General features: G+C 38.2%; 2 protein-coding genes across 3 annotated transcripts in view; one reads left to right on the top strand and one right to left on the bottom strand.

The window, feature by feature from the left end:
* The window catches only part of LOC143904322 (uncharacterized), a 44,488-nt gene that overhangs the window by 11,325 nt on the left and 11,242 nt on the right, over nucleotides 1–21,921 (top strand). The window contains exons 6-7 of the mRNA XM_077418909.1: nucleotides 86–268; nucleotides 1,067–1,249. Coding sequence (XP_077275035.1) covers nucleotides 86–268; nucleotides 1,067–1,249 — 366 coding nt within the window. The remainder of the gene's footprint in view (nucleotides 1–85; nucleotides 269–1,066; nucleotides 1,250–21,921) is intronic.
* LOC143904325 (uncharacterized) overlaps nucleotides 1–21,921 on the bottom strand; it is a 198,347-nt gene that overhangs the window by 170,308 nt on the left and 6,118 nt on the right. The window lies entirely within an intron of this gene.

Genomic DNA, 21,921 nt, shown 5'->3' with positions numbered 1-21,921 from the left:
AAACATCCCTGCGCGCCGCGGTCTCTGATTTTACACGCCTTCCGCAAACAAACTCCAGACGGAAACCGCGAATAAATGCTTGCAGGTCCGAACGCGGATGGGAACTGCGTGGATATCGTGAGAGTGCGGGAACGCGGCAGCACTCTCTTCGAGTTCTGCGGCACCGCCGCGGGCGTACGAGTTGTCTCCAACTCGAACGTGTTGACCCTCGACTTCGTCGCTTCAAAAAGGTTTTACAACGCCCGAGGCTTTTTGCTGCAGTACCAAGGTAAAAACAGAAAAGAGAAAACATATATATGTGAGAAAAGTGTCGCGAACACGCGCGTTGTTGCAAACACGCGGTTAACTCAGCAAAGATACATATGTACTTCGCCAACCGACAAAGGTCTACGCGAAATTAAGTCGACCGTGTTATTCGGGTGAAATTAGCATTCTGATCAATTAATGGAGCTCCAACAATTATCCGATAAATTCTGAGGTTTGAAACAAGTTATATCCCCACCATCGGTGTTTTTTAATCTTTCTCTCTGAAAGTAAATTGGGTATTATTTTAATAACGTGTCGTAATCAATGTTTGGGAATCCTCGGCAATATTAAATTTGTGCGTTTCAAGAAGCTTATTTACATGATAACGGATTGTCATAAAATATTTAGACGGCAGAATTTATAATTTTCACACTCTAACATTATTTCTGAGCATTAATAAATTTCTCTTTTCTGGTTCGAGCGCGACATTTTGGGAAATCAGAGATATTATGAAAAAAATATAAAGTTTAATTTTAAACGCAAAAACTTCGCAAACGACACCACTGTTCAAGTTTTTGCCAATTTAAAAGTTCCTTGAAATGCCATTGGCTACTTCATCAACTATTTTAGTGATTAAAACTTTTAATAACTCGTTAGTGTTTGCCATTTAAATGTTCAGAAATATATAATATATTGCGTGGAGTTCCTATGGAAATAATAGAAATTTTTTAAGGGCGGGAGCGATATCGCCTTGTAACTTTAAACTGGAACAAGGTGTTAATTAGGAAGGCAAGGTGGAAATGAACTAACGCGTTTGCAGTGTTGGGCTGTCCGGAGGTCTCGGCGCCGAACGGAAGTTACGTGTCGAACGGTACATTGACTTCGCGGACATTCCTATGCAAGTCGGGCAGCGTATTTTCCGACAGCAGGGAGAGAAAAAGAACACTCGAGTGTAGAAATGGTAAATGGAACGAGACCGCCGCCAAGTTACCCGATTGCGTAGGTAAGAACTTGCCTGGTAAATACATTACATTACGTTTTGTTCCACCTATATATTTCTCCGCGTCATATTTCATACAATTCATTTATCGTTCATTCTGTTACATCCGCTTGCGCGCTAATCCATGTCTTATTTATTATATTTATTTACGTTAGATTATAGAGTTACACATCCATATTACGCGCGATATTTTATTTTTTTTATCCAGAGATTTAATTTAAGCTCGTATGTAAAAGTAATGATTGCAATACAGAAATAATGCATTTTATTACGTATATGTATAATAACATCCGATATAATAATATGCACGATAATGTCGTGATATTTAAATGTTTGTTCTCTATTTGTTTATTCCGCATGGAAAATTATTTGTTATACCATTAATTATTCAGATGCTTCATATATAAATGTTAAATTTTATCGTAGGAATTAAAAAGCGCTGTACCCAGGAAAATACGAGAAATGCCATTAATATTATCGTTATATTAATATAAATGCCATTATTACAAATGCATTATATTTATAACATATATAATAATCATAATATTTTCTATTTTCATGTGATACTCGTTTTAGCGTTATTTAACAATACTAAATCCGCAGATAATGGATATTGTTAATTTCAATATGGTTGATAACGGAAGTCTGAAGTTCGTGCAAGCTTAGCGGTGAAATGTTAAACGTAAATTTATGGTTTTTTTCTCTCCTCTCTTTTTACAAACGTCATTCCCCTTCTTCCCCATATGATATTATCTGCATTCTACAACCGCCAGTTAAGAGGCAAAGTGCGTCCTTTCCTGTGATTAATTCGCACGCGTGCGTCGGCTGCACGTGTAAATTCACGCAATATTCAGTGCGGGTTATATAACGAGGCGCGCGAGATAATCGATACAGCCCTTCCGTGACGGGAATCCCCCAATGGCTAGTGATGACATCGAAACCCTATAAAAATCTACATTACTGCAGTTTTTGCTGTCGCCCGATCAATTAGGGCGACAGCAATATCGCTTTAAATTTTCTGCAAAATTTATTTTTTTATTTAATGAAATAATTACGAGCTTAATATCTAATTTTATGTTATTACCTATAATGTTGAAAATCTGAGAATACAAGGAATTAAAAGTATAAATATATAAGTAGATATTTCTGTTTAATTTAATTGTATTAATTATATATGTTTGGAAAAAAAGAAAATAAACGCGCGCGCGCGCGCGCGCACACACACACACACACACACACACACACACACACACACAGGTAAGCGCGGAGAAGACCTGGAAGAATATAATCTTATCGCTAACTCTTTTGATTACTATCATTAAAAGTTACTTCACATACACGTTTATTTCATGTCTTAAAAAAGTGAAAAGTTATAACATAAATTACGAATAAAAAAAAAAATAAAACGATAACGTGCAGACTAAATTACATCGGTCCAAATTAGAAGTTTGATTAAATTTTGAAAATAAAAGGCGTACTTCGACTTCGACTTGTTGTTCGCCAGAGTGTCTGAAGTGCCATCACTACATGGTTGCTCATCGAGGGGGCTTTATTCCCCTTCAGAGAAAATGGTGGGGGGACCCTTTCTCGGGGAAGGGAGGAAGCGAGATACCGCTCTCTCGGTAGGGGAACGACAGACGAGGACGTACCGAAAGAGAATCTTAGGGCAGAGGGGGTCCCCCAAAGCAACCATACATCGTCTTCGTCCCGCTTCGTCGTCGTTGTCGCGCGAAGTCAGTCGTCTCGACGTCACGTGCCTCTTTGGACGCGAGAAAAAAGATATATATACGTGTTATAAAGTCTATAAAGAAATTCGAGAAAGTACATCATTCCATAGAACGTATTTCGGGAAAACGCTACTCGAATTTGAGAACTTAAAGAAATTTGCAACAACATCCAACAGGTAATTGGTTTATCATGTATAAAGTCGTTCATAACCTTATACTTTTTGCCTATTAAAATAATACTTATAATATATTTATAATAGTATAACACTATAAGAACTTAATGCGATCTCCCAAAGTTATTTGATTTTTAATATAAGATTCATAATAATAATGTTGGTTAATAAGACAGAATTCCGTCGAATTAAGAAGTTAAGGAATTAAAAGTTCTATGTATAGATACATACATACATACATATACGCGCGCGCTTGTGGGTAGGCCTTTTCGTCAAATATAAAATTCATAAAATAATTTATTTGGAGTATCTAAATCTCATTTAAGAGAGATGCGAACCGCTGCATCACGATTATAAATTTTTATAGATATTCTTATTATTTCGAAAATGTGAAAAATAACTAAAGCTTGAAGATTGAATTGCCGTTTAATTATTAAATAAGTTTAAGCTGAATATTTTCGAGATAGATCTCGTTATCTGTTAAATATTGGTGAATTGTTTCTTAAAACCGATGACTTTTAGGAACAAAAGTACGCGGCGATTCGGCATAAATTGCGATTTATATACAAAGTATTTCTTCTAACTGGATTGAAGCAGTTGATATCGAACACGAGGTCAACGTAATGATCTTCTTATTGAACCTTCGCACCCGCTCGCGATCTCTGAGCTAATTAATCTCGTGTTCTGTTTCTCTCTCTCTCTCTCTCTCTCCCTCTAGCCAGTTCATACAAAATTGCTCGAGATGCCCCGATGGGAATTAATTATTAACGAGTCATTAGTCATCAACGAGTGAAACGTGATTAAATTGTTAATATAGCCTGAATAACAGCAAATGCTTCGCTTAATTCTTGAATTGAACATGTTCGTTCTAAGTACTTTATGTTGCCAATATTCCCAAATTAAAGAAACTTTAGTATTGGTAAAAATATGGTAAAACATACATAATTAAATGATATAAAACTATACTGGGGAAAGTAATTGTTTCTTTCAAAATTCTTTCAAAATTCAGTAATTATTAAAACCGTAACTTAATTAACCTAACTGAACTACGAAGACTTTTAGTTTAATTTAATTCAATTATATACCATCTATATTTATTCTATAAAACATATTTTTTTCTCATTGATGTTCTTGATAAAAATATTATTTTCATATCTCTTATTTTTTAGAGAGATTCTCTCGTGGAAAACTTACTCCTATCTATACTTCATACTAGAAGTTATTGTATTTTTCCAGATCTGCAGGAGAATATTTGTTTACATTACTTCTTGTTTACCTTACATCTGTTTACATCACCTGTGCCATCGCCGTATTTATTCTGTCGCCGTTTCTAAACGCGTTGCAACTACGCGCACAATTTTCGCACTGTATATTATATTTTCAAGCACACTGGAGTGCACATCGACAGTGGAAAGAGATATTGCTGGCAGCTGTGGCCCAAATTAAAGTTTGTAAAATATCCCGCGGCGCCTGAAACTGGCAGCAACGAAAGAGAGCAGAAAAAACGAAAGACCGAGAGAGAGAGAGAGAGAGAGAGAAAGTGAGAGAGAGAGAGAGAGAGAGAGAGAGAGAGAGAAAGAGAAGTTGCTTTGTACAAAGCTATTTATTCTTTTTTTCCGTTTTTCCACCGGCGGATTGCCTCGTTTCCGAGAAACAATCATTCGGATGCGATGGCTACAGATCCTCCGCAAAAGAGATTAAGAACGGGCGCTTCTTCTTCGTGCCCTTTAAAGTGGAGGTTAAACTTAACTTCTCAAAACAATCAATCTTCATGTACAGAAATAAAATATATTTCCGGTAATTTAATAGAAAAAAATAAAAATTGAAAATTGAAAATTATCTTACAAAAATGTATATCATGTCTACTGTTTAAATTTAATACAAATGAAATACTTTACATTAAAAAAGAAGAAGAGAGAGAGAGAAACAGAGCAATACAAATTAGGTTTAGTAAAATACTTGCAACAAATTATATTGATAAGATAACATATCCACATCCGTTAAAATGACTCAAAACACATATTATTAAGGTGGTCCTTTCGTGAGAACAAGTATTAAATATAGGTACCTAAATTTGATATATGTTAAATATACAGTAATAAGGGGCATGTGTACGAAAAATCAAGTGAGGTTACCGACACTTTACAAGAAATAAGTCATTCTAAATGTGCGTTCGCGGAGCGTGCCATTGTCATTCTATCCTTGTTTACATCTAATGAACGAGAAAGATAGAACGATGCAAATCGCCACGTCCGAGGTTTTCAACGAATAATACATGTACTTAGCGATCAGATGAATACATTATTCATGTCTTAAAATATTCCCTGAAGTTTCCGGATTTCGTACATACCTTGAAAATAAGGGCTTACCGAATGTTTTGCTCTGATATATGAGGTTAAATGAGTAGTGGATCCACGCGCATATTGCTTTACTCGTACTGTCATGCCTGACCTAACCTAAATCGAGTCCAACAGCACTACTATTGTGATATTTTTTTAATTAGTAAATAATTAAATACGATCAAATCGTGCGTGTACAATCATGTTATATTATTATAATTATTGGGATGTTGTGTAATGTTTGTCAATATGTTTGTTTTCAATTACCTCATGACGGACTGTTACTTGACTAGCTAGGTCCGCGAAAGAACCACCTTAAACTATTTCATAGTGATAAGATAAATGTGTGTGTGTGTGTGTGTGTGTGTGTGCGTGCGTGCGTGCGTGCGTGCGTGCGTGCGTGCGTGCGTGCGTGCGTGCGTGCGTGCGTGCGTGCGTGCGTGCGTGCGTGCGTGCGTGCGTGCGTGCGTGCGTGCGTGCGTGCGCGCGTGCGTGCGTGCGTGTGTGTTTGTGTGTGTGCGTGTGCGTGTGCGTGTGCGTGTGCGTGTGCGTGTGCGCGCGCGCGTGCGTGCATTTCTGTTAATAGCAAATTTAAACTTCAGTTTCTAATGTTAAAAATATTTGCGATTACTTATAAATGTTTCCATCAAATATTAACAATTTGACAATAAGTAGCTAACGAAACAAGCTACAGCTTCTTTCTTTCCAATACACGTATTCTTGCTCTACGCGAAATAAGGCGAAAGCTATATTACATTTTTTTCCTTTTATATAACATCAGGCTACGTGGAATTAAAAAAATGTAGCTACATCCTCCCATAACGGAAAAATAAATATAAAGCGGAATAATTTTCAATATATATATAGCGCGCTTTTCCATTTCAATCGTTCTCGAAACAAAACCAATTTTGCACGCTCCCGAGAAAATCCATTTCGATGCGAAATGGCGGACGGCTCCCAATTTCCGGATAAACAAAATCGGATTTTTCATTCATCATCCCGAGAAAAGAGCATTAAGGACATTTCGGTCCCGCGCGAAATGATGCATCCGCGTGTACAGTCACGGCAGATGCATATACGTAATTCGGTATTATAGTCGCTCAGCATATCGCTCAGCTGCAACGTCGCGTCGCGTCGTCCCTGTACCGTGCATCATTATATAAGGAGCGCGAGCCGCGAGCGAGCAGGAAAGAGAAGGAAAAGAGACGAACGGATTTGGTCCTGAGGGGAGTAAAAGGCGACAGGAATGGTGGGGGATATTTCCGTCCCCTCCTTGAAGTTATTCTGTCTGTCTTTCTCTCTCTCTCCCCTCCTCCCTCTTCCTTTCTCACTCTCTCTTTCTCTCTAGCCTCTCTTCTCGGTGATAAATTTAGAGTTAGTAGAATAAAACAACAGAGCGCAGCTGCACCGCTCGGTGAGCTGACTCTGTGAAAGCGTAGCCTCGATCTGTTGCTGAAAACGAGAACTTCGTTTAAATGTTCTAGCGAAGTTAATCGAGCTTGGGGATTACTTGCAATTATACTTGTGCGAAATATTTTAATTTCTCCCAGTAAATATCGAAGGCTATATTGGGATAATATGATACATATACTAGAAAGATATAATGATTAGTTTCAGTAGAATAAAAAAAGAGGTAAAATTACAGGATACACACACTCTCACACTCTATATTTCTGACGTATAGACATGCAATTCATAATGCTGGAAAAGGAGAGGGTATATCGAGATTTTATAACTAGTTCGTTATTAGCTTCCAATATATCGCAAAATTGTTATATTTATTATGTGACTTAAAATAAAAAAAATAAAATAATTTTCTTTTAAAGTCTTCAAGAGTAATAAAGAGTATGGGTATTAAAAAAAAAGGAAACTCATCCTTTGTAGATTATTTATTATATAGTCTTATTAAATTCTCTCTCTCTCTCGTGACTACGTGTTCTTTGTTATGAAATTTATGGCGCAAATTTATTATTAAATTTTAACAAAGAATTATATAACTCGCTGCAGCAAAATCTTGATGCAGAGTTATAAAATTTTCGCGCAGAATTGCAAAATTCATTTGCTCCCCTACGCTACAAGAAATTCTGATGACGTGCGGGGGTCATTATTAATTTCTGACGTTGGAAACTCGTTAAGTTTCAACATCGGAATTTTGCAGAATTCTCTGTGTTATGCAGAATTAACGAAGCCCCGTGCTCCGCACAGCTGTACGCGGCTGTTCAGCTGTTTTCCCACCACCAAAATCGATTCTAGTCCCTACGTTCTTCGCTAAATCGACACGGTCCATGTCTAGTTCGACCTAGCGCGCCAAGAGAGCGGCTAACTTGTTTTCGACGACTGTCGACAGTGTCGACGAGGCGCATCGACGTGGCAAGGAAGAGAGAGAGAGAGAGAGAGAGAGAGAGAGAGAGAGAGAGAGAGAGAGAGAGAGAGAGAGAGAGAGAGGGAGCGGAGATGGATACACCGACGGTAGGGAGGGATACAACGCTTGGCCCTGTTTGCTCCCTCTCCCCAGGCTGGCATACGTTTTCCCTCCCTTCTCGCTCTCGTCATTGCCCTCACCACCGCGGCACTGAGGTCTCCCTCACCCGCGGTGGAGGAACAACGTGAACTGCCGATGCCACAGCGGGAACCTCCTCCAGTCGCCATCGGCGTTCCCCTGATATATACCGAGTGGCTCCATCGCGTCTTCCTCAACACTCAACACCGACCGCCCTTTGTTTATCAATGGAGAGCTCGCGTTCACGTTTACGTACGCACGCTTACCCGCGATCACGCATCGCCGCCACGCACGCGCGGGGGTATCGCGAGCCTGAGACGCGCGACCATCGCGGAGAGGAGCCCTGCCCGCCGCACCTCGGGTCGCCCCGTCAGCAGCGCATCGTCAAGGTCATCGCGGGATCGAGTCGAAAGATCGCCGCCGAGTAGATTCGCGGGGAAAGTCGATCCACACACTTCGCGGTGGAAGAGAATCGTCGATCTCCGTGGAGAGACGCCGAAGGATCGACGGCGGTCTCTCGGTAAAATAGAGCTCTCTCGAGGAGAGAAACTGTTCTCAAGAGCGTGTCATGTTACTTCGAGGAGAATGCTCTTAAGAGTTTGATCCTGCAAAAAGTTACTCCGGAGAGAATCCTTTAAAAGAGGATTTCTTGATTAAAATAAGGAGAGACGCTTGAAAAAGGCAGCGAATTGATACATGCCGAAGAGTCGAAGATTTTCTTCTTGAAGAGAATGTTCTCTTTTAGTAGTGTCCTTTGAAAAAAGGATAATGATAATACTGAAAAAGTCGGCAACCATATGATAAAAGTTGAGTGTTGAACAAAGAGATCTGCAACATTTCCACCTCCATGTTCTAAAAGATTTATTCTGAGGACTGTCCTTTCCGAGAAATCGGTCTCTAAAAAAGAAACTCTTTAAAAAATGTATTAACGCACTAAAGAATCGACAGTTTCTCACCAAAATTTTCACAGAATTCCTAAAACAGATGCAAAATTAGACGTACTTCCCAAAGAGAGATCTGAGAGTTTAATTTTGAAGCGAGAAATATCTCTCCAGAGGAAAAATACTTCAAAAAGGTATATTGAAAAAAGCTTTTAGAATAGGAAGTGCAATATTGGAGAGCTCGGCAATTCTTATAAAATAAATAATCTAGCGACGATAAAAATTGCAGTGGCAATAAACGTGACGAATCCGATATTAGACCTCGATTGGACAGAATCGGGAATGCGTTAAAGAGAATGCATCGTTTCCCAGGAGGATATCTAGAAGGAACGAAACTGAACGGGCGGCCCAATCAAGGTCGGCGGCGAAATCGCGATTCCTGGTGAACACGCGCGCGTTGCGTGGCGGGCAAAGTTCAGCCAACCCGGAGAGCGGCAATTGAGCCGTTAATTATGCCTTAACGAGCTGTAACTACACGGTGCAAAGTCGCACGAAACTTACCGCGGAAGGGAGGGGGAAGAAACGGATAAGTACGCGGTACGGGATAAAGGAAAATGTAGCGGCGGTGCGCGGTGTCGCAAAGGCGATTAACTCGCGAAAGAGGAATCTCTTAGGTAACCGAATTGGCGAGTCGCTCGGGGGGCAGAGAGGGGCGGGGAACCGGCCGTCGACGGACTTTGTACCCAACTGTAATGACTCATCGGTGCGGTTGAGAAAGAAGAAACGTGCATCGAGAGAGAAAAGGGTACGTGTGACGAAGATGAGGCGCGAGGGAATACGTTTCGCGAAGGAGACGCAGGCGGCGACCAGGGGCCCGATTCTCTAACGAGAAACGTATGCGTAAACTCTGCTCTAACAGAAAAGCTGCAAGCTTATTAGCTAAAAACTGTGCGATAGCCAATCAATTTGCAGCCTTTCTGTTAGAGCAGAGTTTGCGCATACGTTTCTCGTTAGAGAATCGGGGCCCAGGTATCTCCATCCGAGCGAATTTGCGCCGGATATGGGATCTTAGACGGAGAAATGAAAAATATGTAATTGCGCAACATGAAATGAATTTAAATCTATATCACGCGCCGTCAGCTCGAGATACGTATTGTTTTAAATATCGGAACAAACGTTTATATAAACACAATTTTTTTTTTAATTTACCAAATGTGAATCAGATATCGATCCAGTTTATATTGGACGTATATGGATTTTATTAAAATTTCATTGGTTTTTTGAAATACAATGTAGCGAGTTTTAAAAATATCGTATGTACAACGTACGATGTACAATATTCAAGTTACAAACATAATAAATCATTTTCAATTATAAATTTTATTATTTTTAAAAATTTGCGACAACTAAAAGTTATATGAAATTATAAATGTTTAACAGAATTATGAACATTGCACAAAATATTTTAATCGATTTTTTTATTGCTTTTGACCTTGTTTTACTTACAAAACGAGATTTTAATATGGAGATATATTTATCCTCAAAAAAGTTGTCAGCACAGGATTTCTTTCTGTGATAAAGGTGCTTTGATACCTTGCCGGTAAAAGATTTAAGTATTTTTAAATATTAGTGTCTCGTCTCCAGCTTTACATCATTAATGCAGGATTGAGCTGACGGAAAAGTTTTACAAGCTCTTTTCAACCTGCGCATTTTACGGGAAGCCACAATTATGCAAAAAAATGGAGTTACGCTAGTTCCCGCTCTGCGTTCTTCGGTCCTGCAAAATGGAACTTTCTCTCTCTCTCTCTCTTTCCCCCTCTCTTTTTATCTCTTTCTTGTTTTTTTAGAGAGATTAATTTTTCTCTTTCTTCCGGTTTTTTTTTGCTGTCTTCTGGTAAAGACTATTGCTGGTAAACCCCACTCGAAGCATAATATGTTTGTCGCGCAACAAGGCCATCATGTCAAATCATCTCCGCCAAGTTTCATTGCGACAAACTTCGAATGGACTTAAGCGAGATGTTTTGGTCCAGCGGACGCAAGCTAAGGACACAAATCATCTTCAGATCGTATCGTGGTCGACAAAGAAGACAAACAACATCATTGAATCTTTTGTGTTAAAAATAGTTTGGAATTGCCAGAAGAAAAGAGACGAAAATAACGAAAAAATATATACATATATGCGCAACAGAATATCGTGCAATTCCTCGAAACTTACTTTTGGATTTTTTTAATGTATAGATTGATGTATTTTTCTCATGTAGATTTTTCGCATTTAAGATTTAAGAATTTATATTATTTTAAAAATAATTAAAACCGAGCTGACGTTATTTACTTATTTTGAACATCAGAATTACGTTAGCTTGTTATCTGGATATAATATTTTTAGAGGTGATCATATTTTATTTTACCTTATTTTAACTTTTATATTAGTGAAAATTTTTTAAAGTAAAGTATTCGATTTTATTAGATTTTTTAATGTAAAGATTATCTTTCCACGGCTCGAAGAAGTTCACTGGCGAACAAAGTTGCATAATTCGATCACGTGCATTATGCCATATCAGCAGTGATTATATACACATGTATCTCAGATAAAAATCTCTTTTTCTGAAATATCAATCAATCTGATTCAGTCTATACGTGCGTTCTAGAGTCAATAATCCAGCTTTCTCACCTGCGGCAAATAGTCTCATTAACGTGTTTTAAATCCCCGTGCAAATTACAAGGAAGGAATCATTAATCGCGGGGTAGAACAGCGAAATTTCTCGCGAGGCGGGCGGAGGCGGGGGAGAAGCGATGAGCATCCGAGAAAGTTGATAAAGATAACCCCGCAGCGCCTTCCGTTTCGCCCCTCCTCGCGGAGGTCAAAGAGCGACGAAGGCGTCGTCGTCGCCGTTTTTCGTTACGCGCTGTGCCGGCGGACAATAAAGCCGACGAAATAGCGCCGGATTCGCTCAGTCGGTGCCACAACGAAACGACGCGACGTCGCGACGTCGCGGTATCAAAGTACAGTTCGGCCGAAGCGCGAGGGAGGTGGAGGAGGCGAGTGCGCGACGCGTGACGGCGATGACGATGACGCGAGCCACGCCAGAGCGTTCCCAGCGGTGACGGTGTGCGCGCGGTGTTTCCCTCCGCGACGTGAACCAATTCCACGATCGGAAGTCGAAGGAAAGCACGCATCCCCGTGCGGTTTGCGGTCGGGATAAGCGAGAGCAGACCAATTTTCCTTTAAAGCGAGTAGCGTGGAACTTGAGACTTTTTGTTTGTCGAGAACGACAAGGGAGAAAAAACTTTCGGATGTTCGGTGCATCGAGGCTACGAGAAGAGATTTTGGACTTTTCTTTGAAGATAACCGAGGGCTGTTTCGAAACAGAAGCTTCCCACGTTGAAGAGAACCCGAAGGAAATTATAGAATTTCTTTTAGACGAGGATAAGCGAAACATATATTCGAAACTTTCTACGTAGGAAAGTTATTCCGAATTGATTTTTTTCTTCATTTTGAAGAGGAACTTTGAAATTCAAGCTTCCTGCGATATCATTCCTTATGAGAGACATCCTGGATTTCATTGTGTTCGGCGCGAGCAGCATTTGAAGACTGAAACATTGAAGACGCGGGAAAGAGAGAAATCTTGAACTCCCCAATTTCCTGCTACATCAAGAAAATTACACATTTCAGATATTAGATTGTCCGCGACGCGCAGTGTAACTTGGAATTTCATCATCTCGCGATTGCGAGAGAGGAGGACAAAACCTTCTGGACAATCGCTTTGGTCAGCGAATCACGAATTGCAAATTACCAGTGGCTTCGGTTGCATTTTTTCCATCTTGTTGCAATTTTTTCCGGAGACGATCTGTTTGCGAACTTTTCTCTCGCGAGAGGAATCTCGATCATTTCTCCTTTTTCTTTTGTGAATGGACCACGCGGCAGCCGCGTGCAAATAAAGAGAGACAGAAAGGGAGAGAGAAAGAGAGATAGAGGGAGGGAGGGAGGAGTAGAGAGGAGAGGGAGAAAGTGGGAGAGTTCTCAAGAGATTTAACGCGAATCCCTCGGACCTTTGGTAGGATCTAGTGGAAGCGGCACAAGAGTGCGGGAGAATCGTACTGTTGCAACGTGCGGCAGAGATCGTGTGATGGTGGTGGTGCGCAGCAGCAGCTGACAGACGCGGCCGGGGACACGAGATAATAGATATTTAGTCGGATCTCAAGGTAGACAGACTCTTCCACGATGATTCGAATATTCACCGATACCTTCAGGAACCTGATCAGTGAGTGTCACACGCTTTTTACGCGTTTTAATTTCGTACAACGACCGAGATATTATTTAGCATAATCGAGACGGGATTCCGCGGGTGTGACCGGAAACAATACAGCCGTGAAACGTGCCTCGCATCAATGTCTAAACTTAGAGATCGTTTTCTTCTCCATGTAAACATTGTACCGGGGTAATTTGGGGGAAATTCTACCGAGTTTCGCGAAACTTTGCTATTCAAACTCACCGAAATTAATGCCTCTTCAATCATGGAATTGTAACTTTCTAATTTTTAACCCTCAGTTACCTCACCTGGGTCTGAGAGACCCTGCACGTTGTTAAAACGTGCAGGGTCTTTAAAACGTTCATAAAACCCTTGTATCTTTTTTTAGTCAGTACTGCGTCAACTTGAAAAAAAGCAATCTTTTTCGCTTTTTCAGAAAAACACGTCTTCCTTTTTTTTTTAAATAACATTTACATTTTTTAACTTGGAATAATCTAACTTGCACATCAGTCTCGTAGATCTTTAAAAGACGCATCGATTAAAAAAAAAAGACTTCAAATTGATGCATTTGTCTTAAAGATACAAGCTAGAGAAAACGACAGGGGTTTCTCAGACCCTGGTGAGGTAATATCGGGAAGTAAAAACGTAAGGTAACTGAGGGTTAAGTGTACACCAAGCTCTGTCAAATTCCTCTGATTAATATCTATGCTCGACTGTCTATCGAACTGCATATGCTTATCAATTGCTTTCGCAAATCAATGGAAAATAATTACAATTGAATTGTTCGAGTGAGTTATAATAAGTACTCGGCAACAATTTATTTTTAAATAATAAAAATTTTTAGATAATTAATGGACATCGATTTTTAATAAGAAGAATATATTGAAATATTTTAATGGAGCTAAATGAAAATTGATATTCGTTATATCATGTAAAATATTTGTTATTCGTTTTTCGCATAAAATTTCATTTAATTATCACTGTATTTTTAACGTGACATTTTATTTTAATACTATCAAATTTTTAATTTTGTTTATATTGCGATATTTCAAACTTTTTTCTGTCACGAAGTTCATATATTGTACTTCACTCTTTTCGTCATTGTTCCCTATGTATCCAACATAAACCCTTTGCATCAAAGGATAATAATAATTGTTCTCAATATCAAAATCGTTCGTCCCGATTCAAATCGAACCCACAAGGGGATGCAAAATCTTGTTAATTGGGATGAAATCGATTAGAGCGCCGTTTCCCATTCGGAAAAAAATCCGTTTGCGCGACAGTGGCGGAATTAAATTTCACCGTCGCGAAGACGATGACGTTTGTCCGTTTGTTTGCGTGGCTGACATTCAATTATATGTTGATTCAGCGAGAGAGGTATACGCACTCTACCAGTCTACCGCGAACCAGGTCCAACCGCGCGCACGAAGAACGGCTTTCCGTAAAAAGTCCAGAATTCAAGATTATATTTCCAAGATTAGAACTGACTTGAGTTAGTTTAGATCAACTTTAATATTAGCTAATAAATTACATTTGAGCGCACAGTTTCGTCTGGAAACTTTCTTCGTGTCCAAACTGGATAAGAGGGAAGACCTAATATAGTAAGTTTAACCTGTAGAGGACGGGAAGCCTATTTTTAGGCTCTACGGACGGGTCGTTTACTTTTCGTGGTATAACACTTTAACACATATATATGGAAGTTGTAAATAAAAATCATGAAAAATCGTGAAAAAACTTGCCCGTCCTCTAAAGGTTAACAGATTAAATTTATATAAGAATAACACATAATTCCAGCAGCTTTCTTTTTTTTCAAAGAATATTAACACTGCAGCGCGGACACCGTGGGCCTTTTAAGGCACAGTCAATTTTTCGTATTCTATATAGTTTTCTCCTGACGTTTCAACACTTAAAAAAAAATTGCAACAGTTCCGGCCTATGTAAGTATAAAAATCATTTTTTGAAACCTTAAAAATGATACATAAATTTTTATAGATTTTTTGCAACACGAAACGCTTTCAAAAACCCTTTGGACTTAAAAGTGGCCCCAGGATGTTCGGGCGAGTGCTCCAAAAACATGGTGTCCGCGCAGTGTTAAGTTTCGCGTGGCGAAACAAGTTTTATGACCTTAATATATATTACAATGTTGCTGCAGTTATCGAAAATGATGCGTTAAGACTGTCATAAATAATTGTTTCTTCTATAACTGGACAATTTCTCGACAGCCTCGCCGTGTAGCCGACCTTGTGTTACAAATCGGTTCACTCTTTCTACACGCGGTGTACATACGTGACTGACGTAACGTACGAAACGGTTGTATCTCGTGTACGTTCTGAATTCCTCTCCCTTCCTTTTCATTAGGCCGCCACTCTCGTGTAATCCAATATAACGCAGCCCATGATGTTATGACTACGCTATAATTTCATCACACTGTATAATTACATGAGAACTACAAATTGTCCTCTCGCATTTGATTTGCCATGTAATCCAAATTGTTACTTTTCCGTAAGGAAAGACATAATCGCCGCTTGTAATGCGTCAGTTATCTTATGAAATTATTTCTATTCTTTTTAGTTTCATCGACAGTGATAAATAATCATTATTTTTATATAACGATATCGACTTCTTGAAAGATTTCTAACAATAAACGCATTTTACTTATAGTTTCATATCTTGTTGCATATTTAATTACGCATAATTTACTCCTTCAAATGTGCTGTTCGAAGAAATCTATTATAATTCTATCCGTATCGGCGAATTTCGTTTTTTTTTTTTTTTTTTTTTTCAAAAGTTTGCTGCGCCCGCTCTAAAATTAATTCTTTCCGCGAAAGGCTGACGTAACTCCGAACAGCGCTCGCATTGAAATTACTCAGCTTATTATCCAAATACCAAAGCACTTGGACTTCGGACTGCCAAGAAATTATTGCCACAAACGCGGGTACAATAACCTACGATATTTTGCTGAAAAACGCAAATAACAGACTTTCTAGTTAGTTTCAAGTTCATATTTTCGCATATTTACGCCGGAATTCGATATTTACGACACTTCAAAACTTCGTATAAATTAACCTTTTCAGTATTATGTATCATTATTTTGAAACTTCTGTTTTTGATTACGTTCTTAAAATTTTAACGTGCTTTAAATAAACGATAAATTTGTACGTGTTAAAATACGTTTGTACGTCTTTAATAACTTTACTGACCAATGACTTTAAAATAAGTGTTTATATTCACCGATTGTGCTAACATTTAGAAACAATTTTAGAATTCCTCCTGCATATTTCGTTGAATAATATTTGTAATACTTTTTCTCTAATCTTTGCAAAAGTCCAACACGTCTCTTTATCTCTAAATAATTTATATATAATTAATAACATCTGATGATGTGTGTATATTATACGCTAATAAATGTTATTTATAGGTAAGACATACGTCAGATACATTTATTAAATATCTGGGTTACATCTATTAATGAACGAAATATATTCGAGAGTACCGAAGCCGCGAGACGTGTATCACGGCGGTTAAAGTTATACATGGAGTTTAAACCACGCATATAGTAAATCTCCGCACCGAAAGTTTCAGACGCGTAGATTCCATCCGTAATCGTTCCACGAAACAATTCTGGATTGCATTAGAGGCAAGGCTGGCTGGTCTCTCCCTCCATTTTGTCGGCTATTCGGGGATTAACTGTATTATGGGGCAGCCGACAATTGGCGGCGATTAGGCAACTGCCAAGGATACTCTCTCGCGGCATAAAAATGCGTTTTAGTGCGTTTCTGTTACGGTATACGACACGCGATATTTATTCCATCCTTTACGCGTTTGAGAAGACAGTGATACTTTTGATAACGAAAAAAGGAACCATTATTTTAAAATTTATCCTTTTTAGCTGTGATTGACTTGTTGAAAAATAGATTACTAGTATCTCTCCATTTCTAAATTCACAAAAAATTTAGGAGACCAAAATTTATTTTAAAAAATGTATAAATCTGAAAGTATATAATATATTTATACTGTCTGTATTTATAAATATGTATACGAAACATAATTTATTTGAAAAACAGAAGTCACCAGAATAATACTGTATACATTTATATCTTTATTAAAAATATTTATACACGGAGAAAATTTTATATTAAATTTTACTATGCTGTTGCACCAACTGCGGACCATCAAGACGCCCAAGTTTAAATGCTATAGTCTTATAGTAAAATTACTATGTCCATAGCATTTAGTGTTACGATCATAGCATTATTATAGCATTGAATGCTATGATCGTAGCATTAAATGCTATAGACATAGTAATTTTACTATAAGACTATAGCATTTAAACTTGGGCGTCTTGATGGTCCGCAGTTGGTGCGGCAGCATAGTAAAATTTAATATAAAATTTTCTCCGTGTACGTTTGTCACGGTTTATTTCAGAGGAGAAAATTTTTGCACGCGGTCAATTCATTTGAAAAGTACACAGTGTCCATTTCGTCAGTAATCATCTTAATTTACCGCAGTTAGTTCTCATTCAGAATCCGCCACTGTTACTCATTGCAGCCGCGGGCAATCTCGCGAAAGGCACGACTCCGAAACACAACAATCCGTTTTGGCCATTATCGTAACGAACTGTCCGTTGTATTTACTTCAGTCCATTTAATCATTCGGCAGGACAAGCTCTGTTATCTCTCACGTGTTTATCGGACGATCTGTTCTCTCAAGAAATCGTGTGTATTAGCGTCGTGACTGACGCGTGCTCCACACATGGAATGGGGGAAAAAAATTTAAAGAACGCATCGGAGTCAACCGATACCCGATGACCTATGGGGGGAATCAACGAGTTTCATCGAAATCTTCCCACATTGAGTCGCGATAACGCATCGCACGATGACTCCCTCCCTCGAGTGAGCTTTCGCTGAGCGAGCGCCTCTCGGTTATTATTGACATACATGGCCCCTTTAATTTTTCTTCTCTTCTTTTTTACCCGTGATCATACGACGGAAGTTACTCGTGGAGATCATGCGACTGTCGCGTGCGCGCTTGCATGTTCGCATGCTAAGCTTGATGAATGAAAAAAAAAAAAAAATAAATAAACATCCCGACCCGAGGGGCAACTACATTGATTATATTAATTACTCTCTGCAGAAAATAATCTACTTGACCTAAGCGACTTTCATTTGGAAAAGTGAAAGGAAAACATGAGATTTATCGCGATATTTCATTATATATGTTGCAAATGGATATTTTCGTATGTAGTCTAATATATGTTAAAATATATATATTTAAATATGTGCTGCATTGTAGCGATCGTGGCGCAGAGAGACGTACGCTGTTTTGATCCGAGTTCTAAATCGAACTAATTGTAAATATTGGTTTTTATTCGATCGTCAATTCTAGCAAGGTATAATGGCCGAGGTAATGGCGATCCCACCGAGGGTAGCGCAGTTCTTTCCCAGGAAAATCATGATAATGACTGATAGTAGTCAATGACACATGATCATCAATGATCGTTAAACGGCACTAGAAGGTTAATATAGACATTTCTAATTTTATTTGTAATATTAACTTACACAATGATTAAAATAAAAGTTTAAACCAGGTACATATTTCCCAATTCATGGCACCTCTTATATATTTCGAAGACAAGTTTCAAATAATCGCGTAAATTCGATTTCAAAGTATTACGTCCTTTAAATTGAAGGATGTTGATTGCGAAGAAATATAAATTTGAATAACTGAATCATTCTTAACTTGGAGCTTATGTTAAAAATTGAAACAAGATAATTTAAATATGATGATATCTATATTATGCAATTTTAAAATGTGTCTCTTTTGAAATTTTAAACTTACATGCTTGCGTGTAACGGGTTTCGTGCCAAACAGTTTTTTAATCATGTAAAGAGCAATTAATTTATTTGTTCTACGAGTAACTGAATTTATTCTAGAAAAGTCCAGATAACATTAGATAATTAAAAAGATAAATAAAACACGAACAATTTGTATAATACACGAAAATTGCAGAAGGTTAATTTGTACAAATTTTACATATGAGTAATTTTTTATTGTAATTATCTTTGCGGGTAAAGTAGGTCTTAAGATTTCGACATGAGTCATTATTAAATATTTCGTAATATTTATTTGTAATTCTAACTAATGAGAAATACACTGGTGGACATGGAAAAAAGAACACCATGATGGAGGGCTGATATATTCACTATACTAATGTACCTGTAATAAGATATCCCCATAAAGATTTCCATATGTTGTACGATCTTGTCTTTCTTATCATGCTCGACCGTGCGAATGAATCACAACGTTATCGGGTATCGTAGGGATAAAGTGTTCTTGATGTTCTTTTTTCCACCAGTAATTATATACTAATAAAAATAAAAAAAATAAGTTATTCAAGATGTAGAAATTTAAAAGTAAGACACTATAAAAGAAATATCTTGGATTTCTAGATTCGGTATTTTGCAAAAAAAATGTAAGAATGCTATGAAATTTTTGCAACGCTAATATTAGTTTTTACGAATGTTTCGCGTTTCGTTAATTATCTTCTCTTATCGAGGTGCATCGGTCGCGCGATAATTACTTCATAATTCAACGTTCGTTTGCGCTTGGATAAACACGCACTATACGTGTGAATGCACAGGGTGTCTTCAAACGACCTGTTATAACCTTCTCATTTGTAGACCGGTTGAATAAATTGAAAAAGATATACCCAGGCAAACTAATTTTCGTTGCAATTAAGGTTGATAATAGGCGACGTTATTGTTGCGCAAAGTCCGAGCTTCGTGATAGAAGATGGATGACGAAATTTTTATTTATTAATGCGGAATACGTAGATTTTATTTTAACGGAGAATCGCAGTTCGAAATTTAATTATAACATACAGTATTCGAAGTATGGAAAGCGCGATAAATAATGGATTTCTCTCTCGATATGGTCGTTACTGAAGAATTATCTTCGAATTAATCACAATGCGGTTTTATTCTCTCCGGTAATTGTGAAACACTCGGTGTAAATGGTGGTATTTATAGTTATCACGGAGCGTTTGCTCGCGAGTAGCGTGGCAGCATAGCCGAAGAAAACGTCGTTTCTTCGTCGAGTGAAAATTAGTTTCAAGGGAGAAGTATATAAGAGCAAGGTTTCCCGAGACCGCGTCTTCCAGTGAACGCAACCGTGCCTCGGCAAATATTAGCATGATTCGGTAGAATCGTCAGTTCTGCATTAGCAGCTTGGACCAACTGCGCCGGAAAAGTCGGGAGACGAGAGTTGAAGTTTGGGTGAGAGGATAATGATACGCTTCATAAATTTTGCATCGAGAAAATAGAATAAAATGGGATAAAATTTCAAACTGTTTTCCATGCGAATTTGTGGGACACGTGAAAAAAACGAATACATCATAAGATCAATCTCGACAGAAAATTTAAACGGAATTAGATATTCTTTTATTTTAATTCTTTCCTTCGCAAGTTATTCTCATGTCAGTTCAAATTCATATGCTATACATCCATTAATTCACAGCCGTGAATTACCAAAAATTAAGATCGTAAAATTCTTAAGCTGTAAACTGTAAACAATCCTCGATAAAACAAGTTGTTATTGTGCCTAATGAAATTATTGCCATTGGTGTCAAAAATTTATATTTTTTGGGCATAACAAGCCATGATAAGCTGCAACAAAAGATAAACGTTCCTTTTATAGCATTTTATAGCTTCGTTGCCTTATCACCCATATGTGCGTAACGCTTTAAGATTACTCTTATCGGAACGTGCGCTTGTGCGAGCGCTTTGTTCGCGATTTCGCTACTTGCCAAAAGAACGCGACGCTTTTCGTTTCTCCGCGCGTGACAGCGTTCAGCGAAGGCAGAGCGGTGGCGGTGAGAAGGTTGAAATTTCGCAATTTACCGGGGGACGGGGAAAGAGGATAATTCACGGGATATGTTTCGCGGTAACGGCGGTAACGGTAACATATCGTGTTAACGTTAGGAAAAAAAGCGTTCTGCCCGGGGGTGTTTCTTGCGGCTACCCGGGATAACGACGGACGCGTGTTGTGTCGTAAACGGTTAGGTGTTTTAATGGGCGGTTGCTCCGGATGTGGGTCGGCTCCTCTTGCGAGAGCGCGTCTCCCTCGAGAGATCGACGGAAAAACCCGGCGCGCTCCGGAATCGGGAGACGTATATAACGGTATATACGTGTACTCGTGAGTACAAGTTATCGACACGCCAATCCGCGGATTCCTCCGGAATTACCTTGAATTTGCGATCCTATTTAATTCGCCGAAGAAGTCAGGAAAGCCGTTTTCCGTTTAATAATATTAGGTTTGGCAGATTGCTTTAAGCTCCGGCAAGCATGTGTCAGACGAAGTACATATACGGGACATAGTGTGTATTCTGAGAAGATATACAAACGATTTAGAACACGTATTGTGCGTGTGTATTTTCTTAATGGAATCTAATTTTACTTCATGTAAGTTGCATTTCTTGATAATTTTATTTAATATGATTTTTAAAATTTTTTAGAGTCGAATATAAGTCCTTTGCATTAAATAATAATATAATTATATTAACATGCATATAAATATATAATGCTATTCGAGCGATCGAATATTAAAAATAGTAAATCAATTATTTGTTATAACATATCGTTTGCATATCTTCTAATTTGATAAGCCGAAATATATTTTCTATCTCCTATTTGAAACGAACGAAAATATCGGACACAGGATATGTCTTTTTTATATAATTTCAGAATTAGATTATAATTTAAAATGTCATTCTTATTCAATTTTTCCGTTTTTATTATAAGAAAATAA

The sequence above is a fragment of the Temnothorax americanus genome, unplaced genomic scaffold (assembly GCF_048541705.1).
Source record: "Temnothorax americanus isolate GAGA-0224 unplaced genomic scaffold, ASM4854170v1 Scaffold50, whole genome shotgun sequence".
NCBI lineage: Eukaryota > Metazoa > Arthropoda > Insecta > Hymenoptera > Formicidae > Temnothorax > Temnothorax americanus.
Note: the sequence above shows the minus strand (reverse complement) of the source record. Positions and strands in the feature narration are given on the sequence as shown.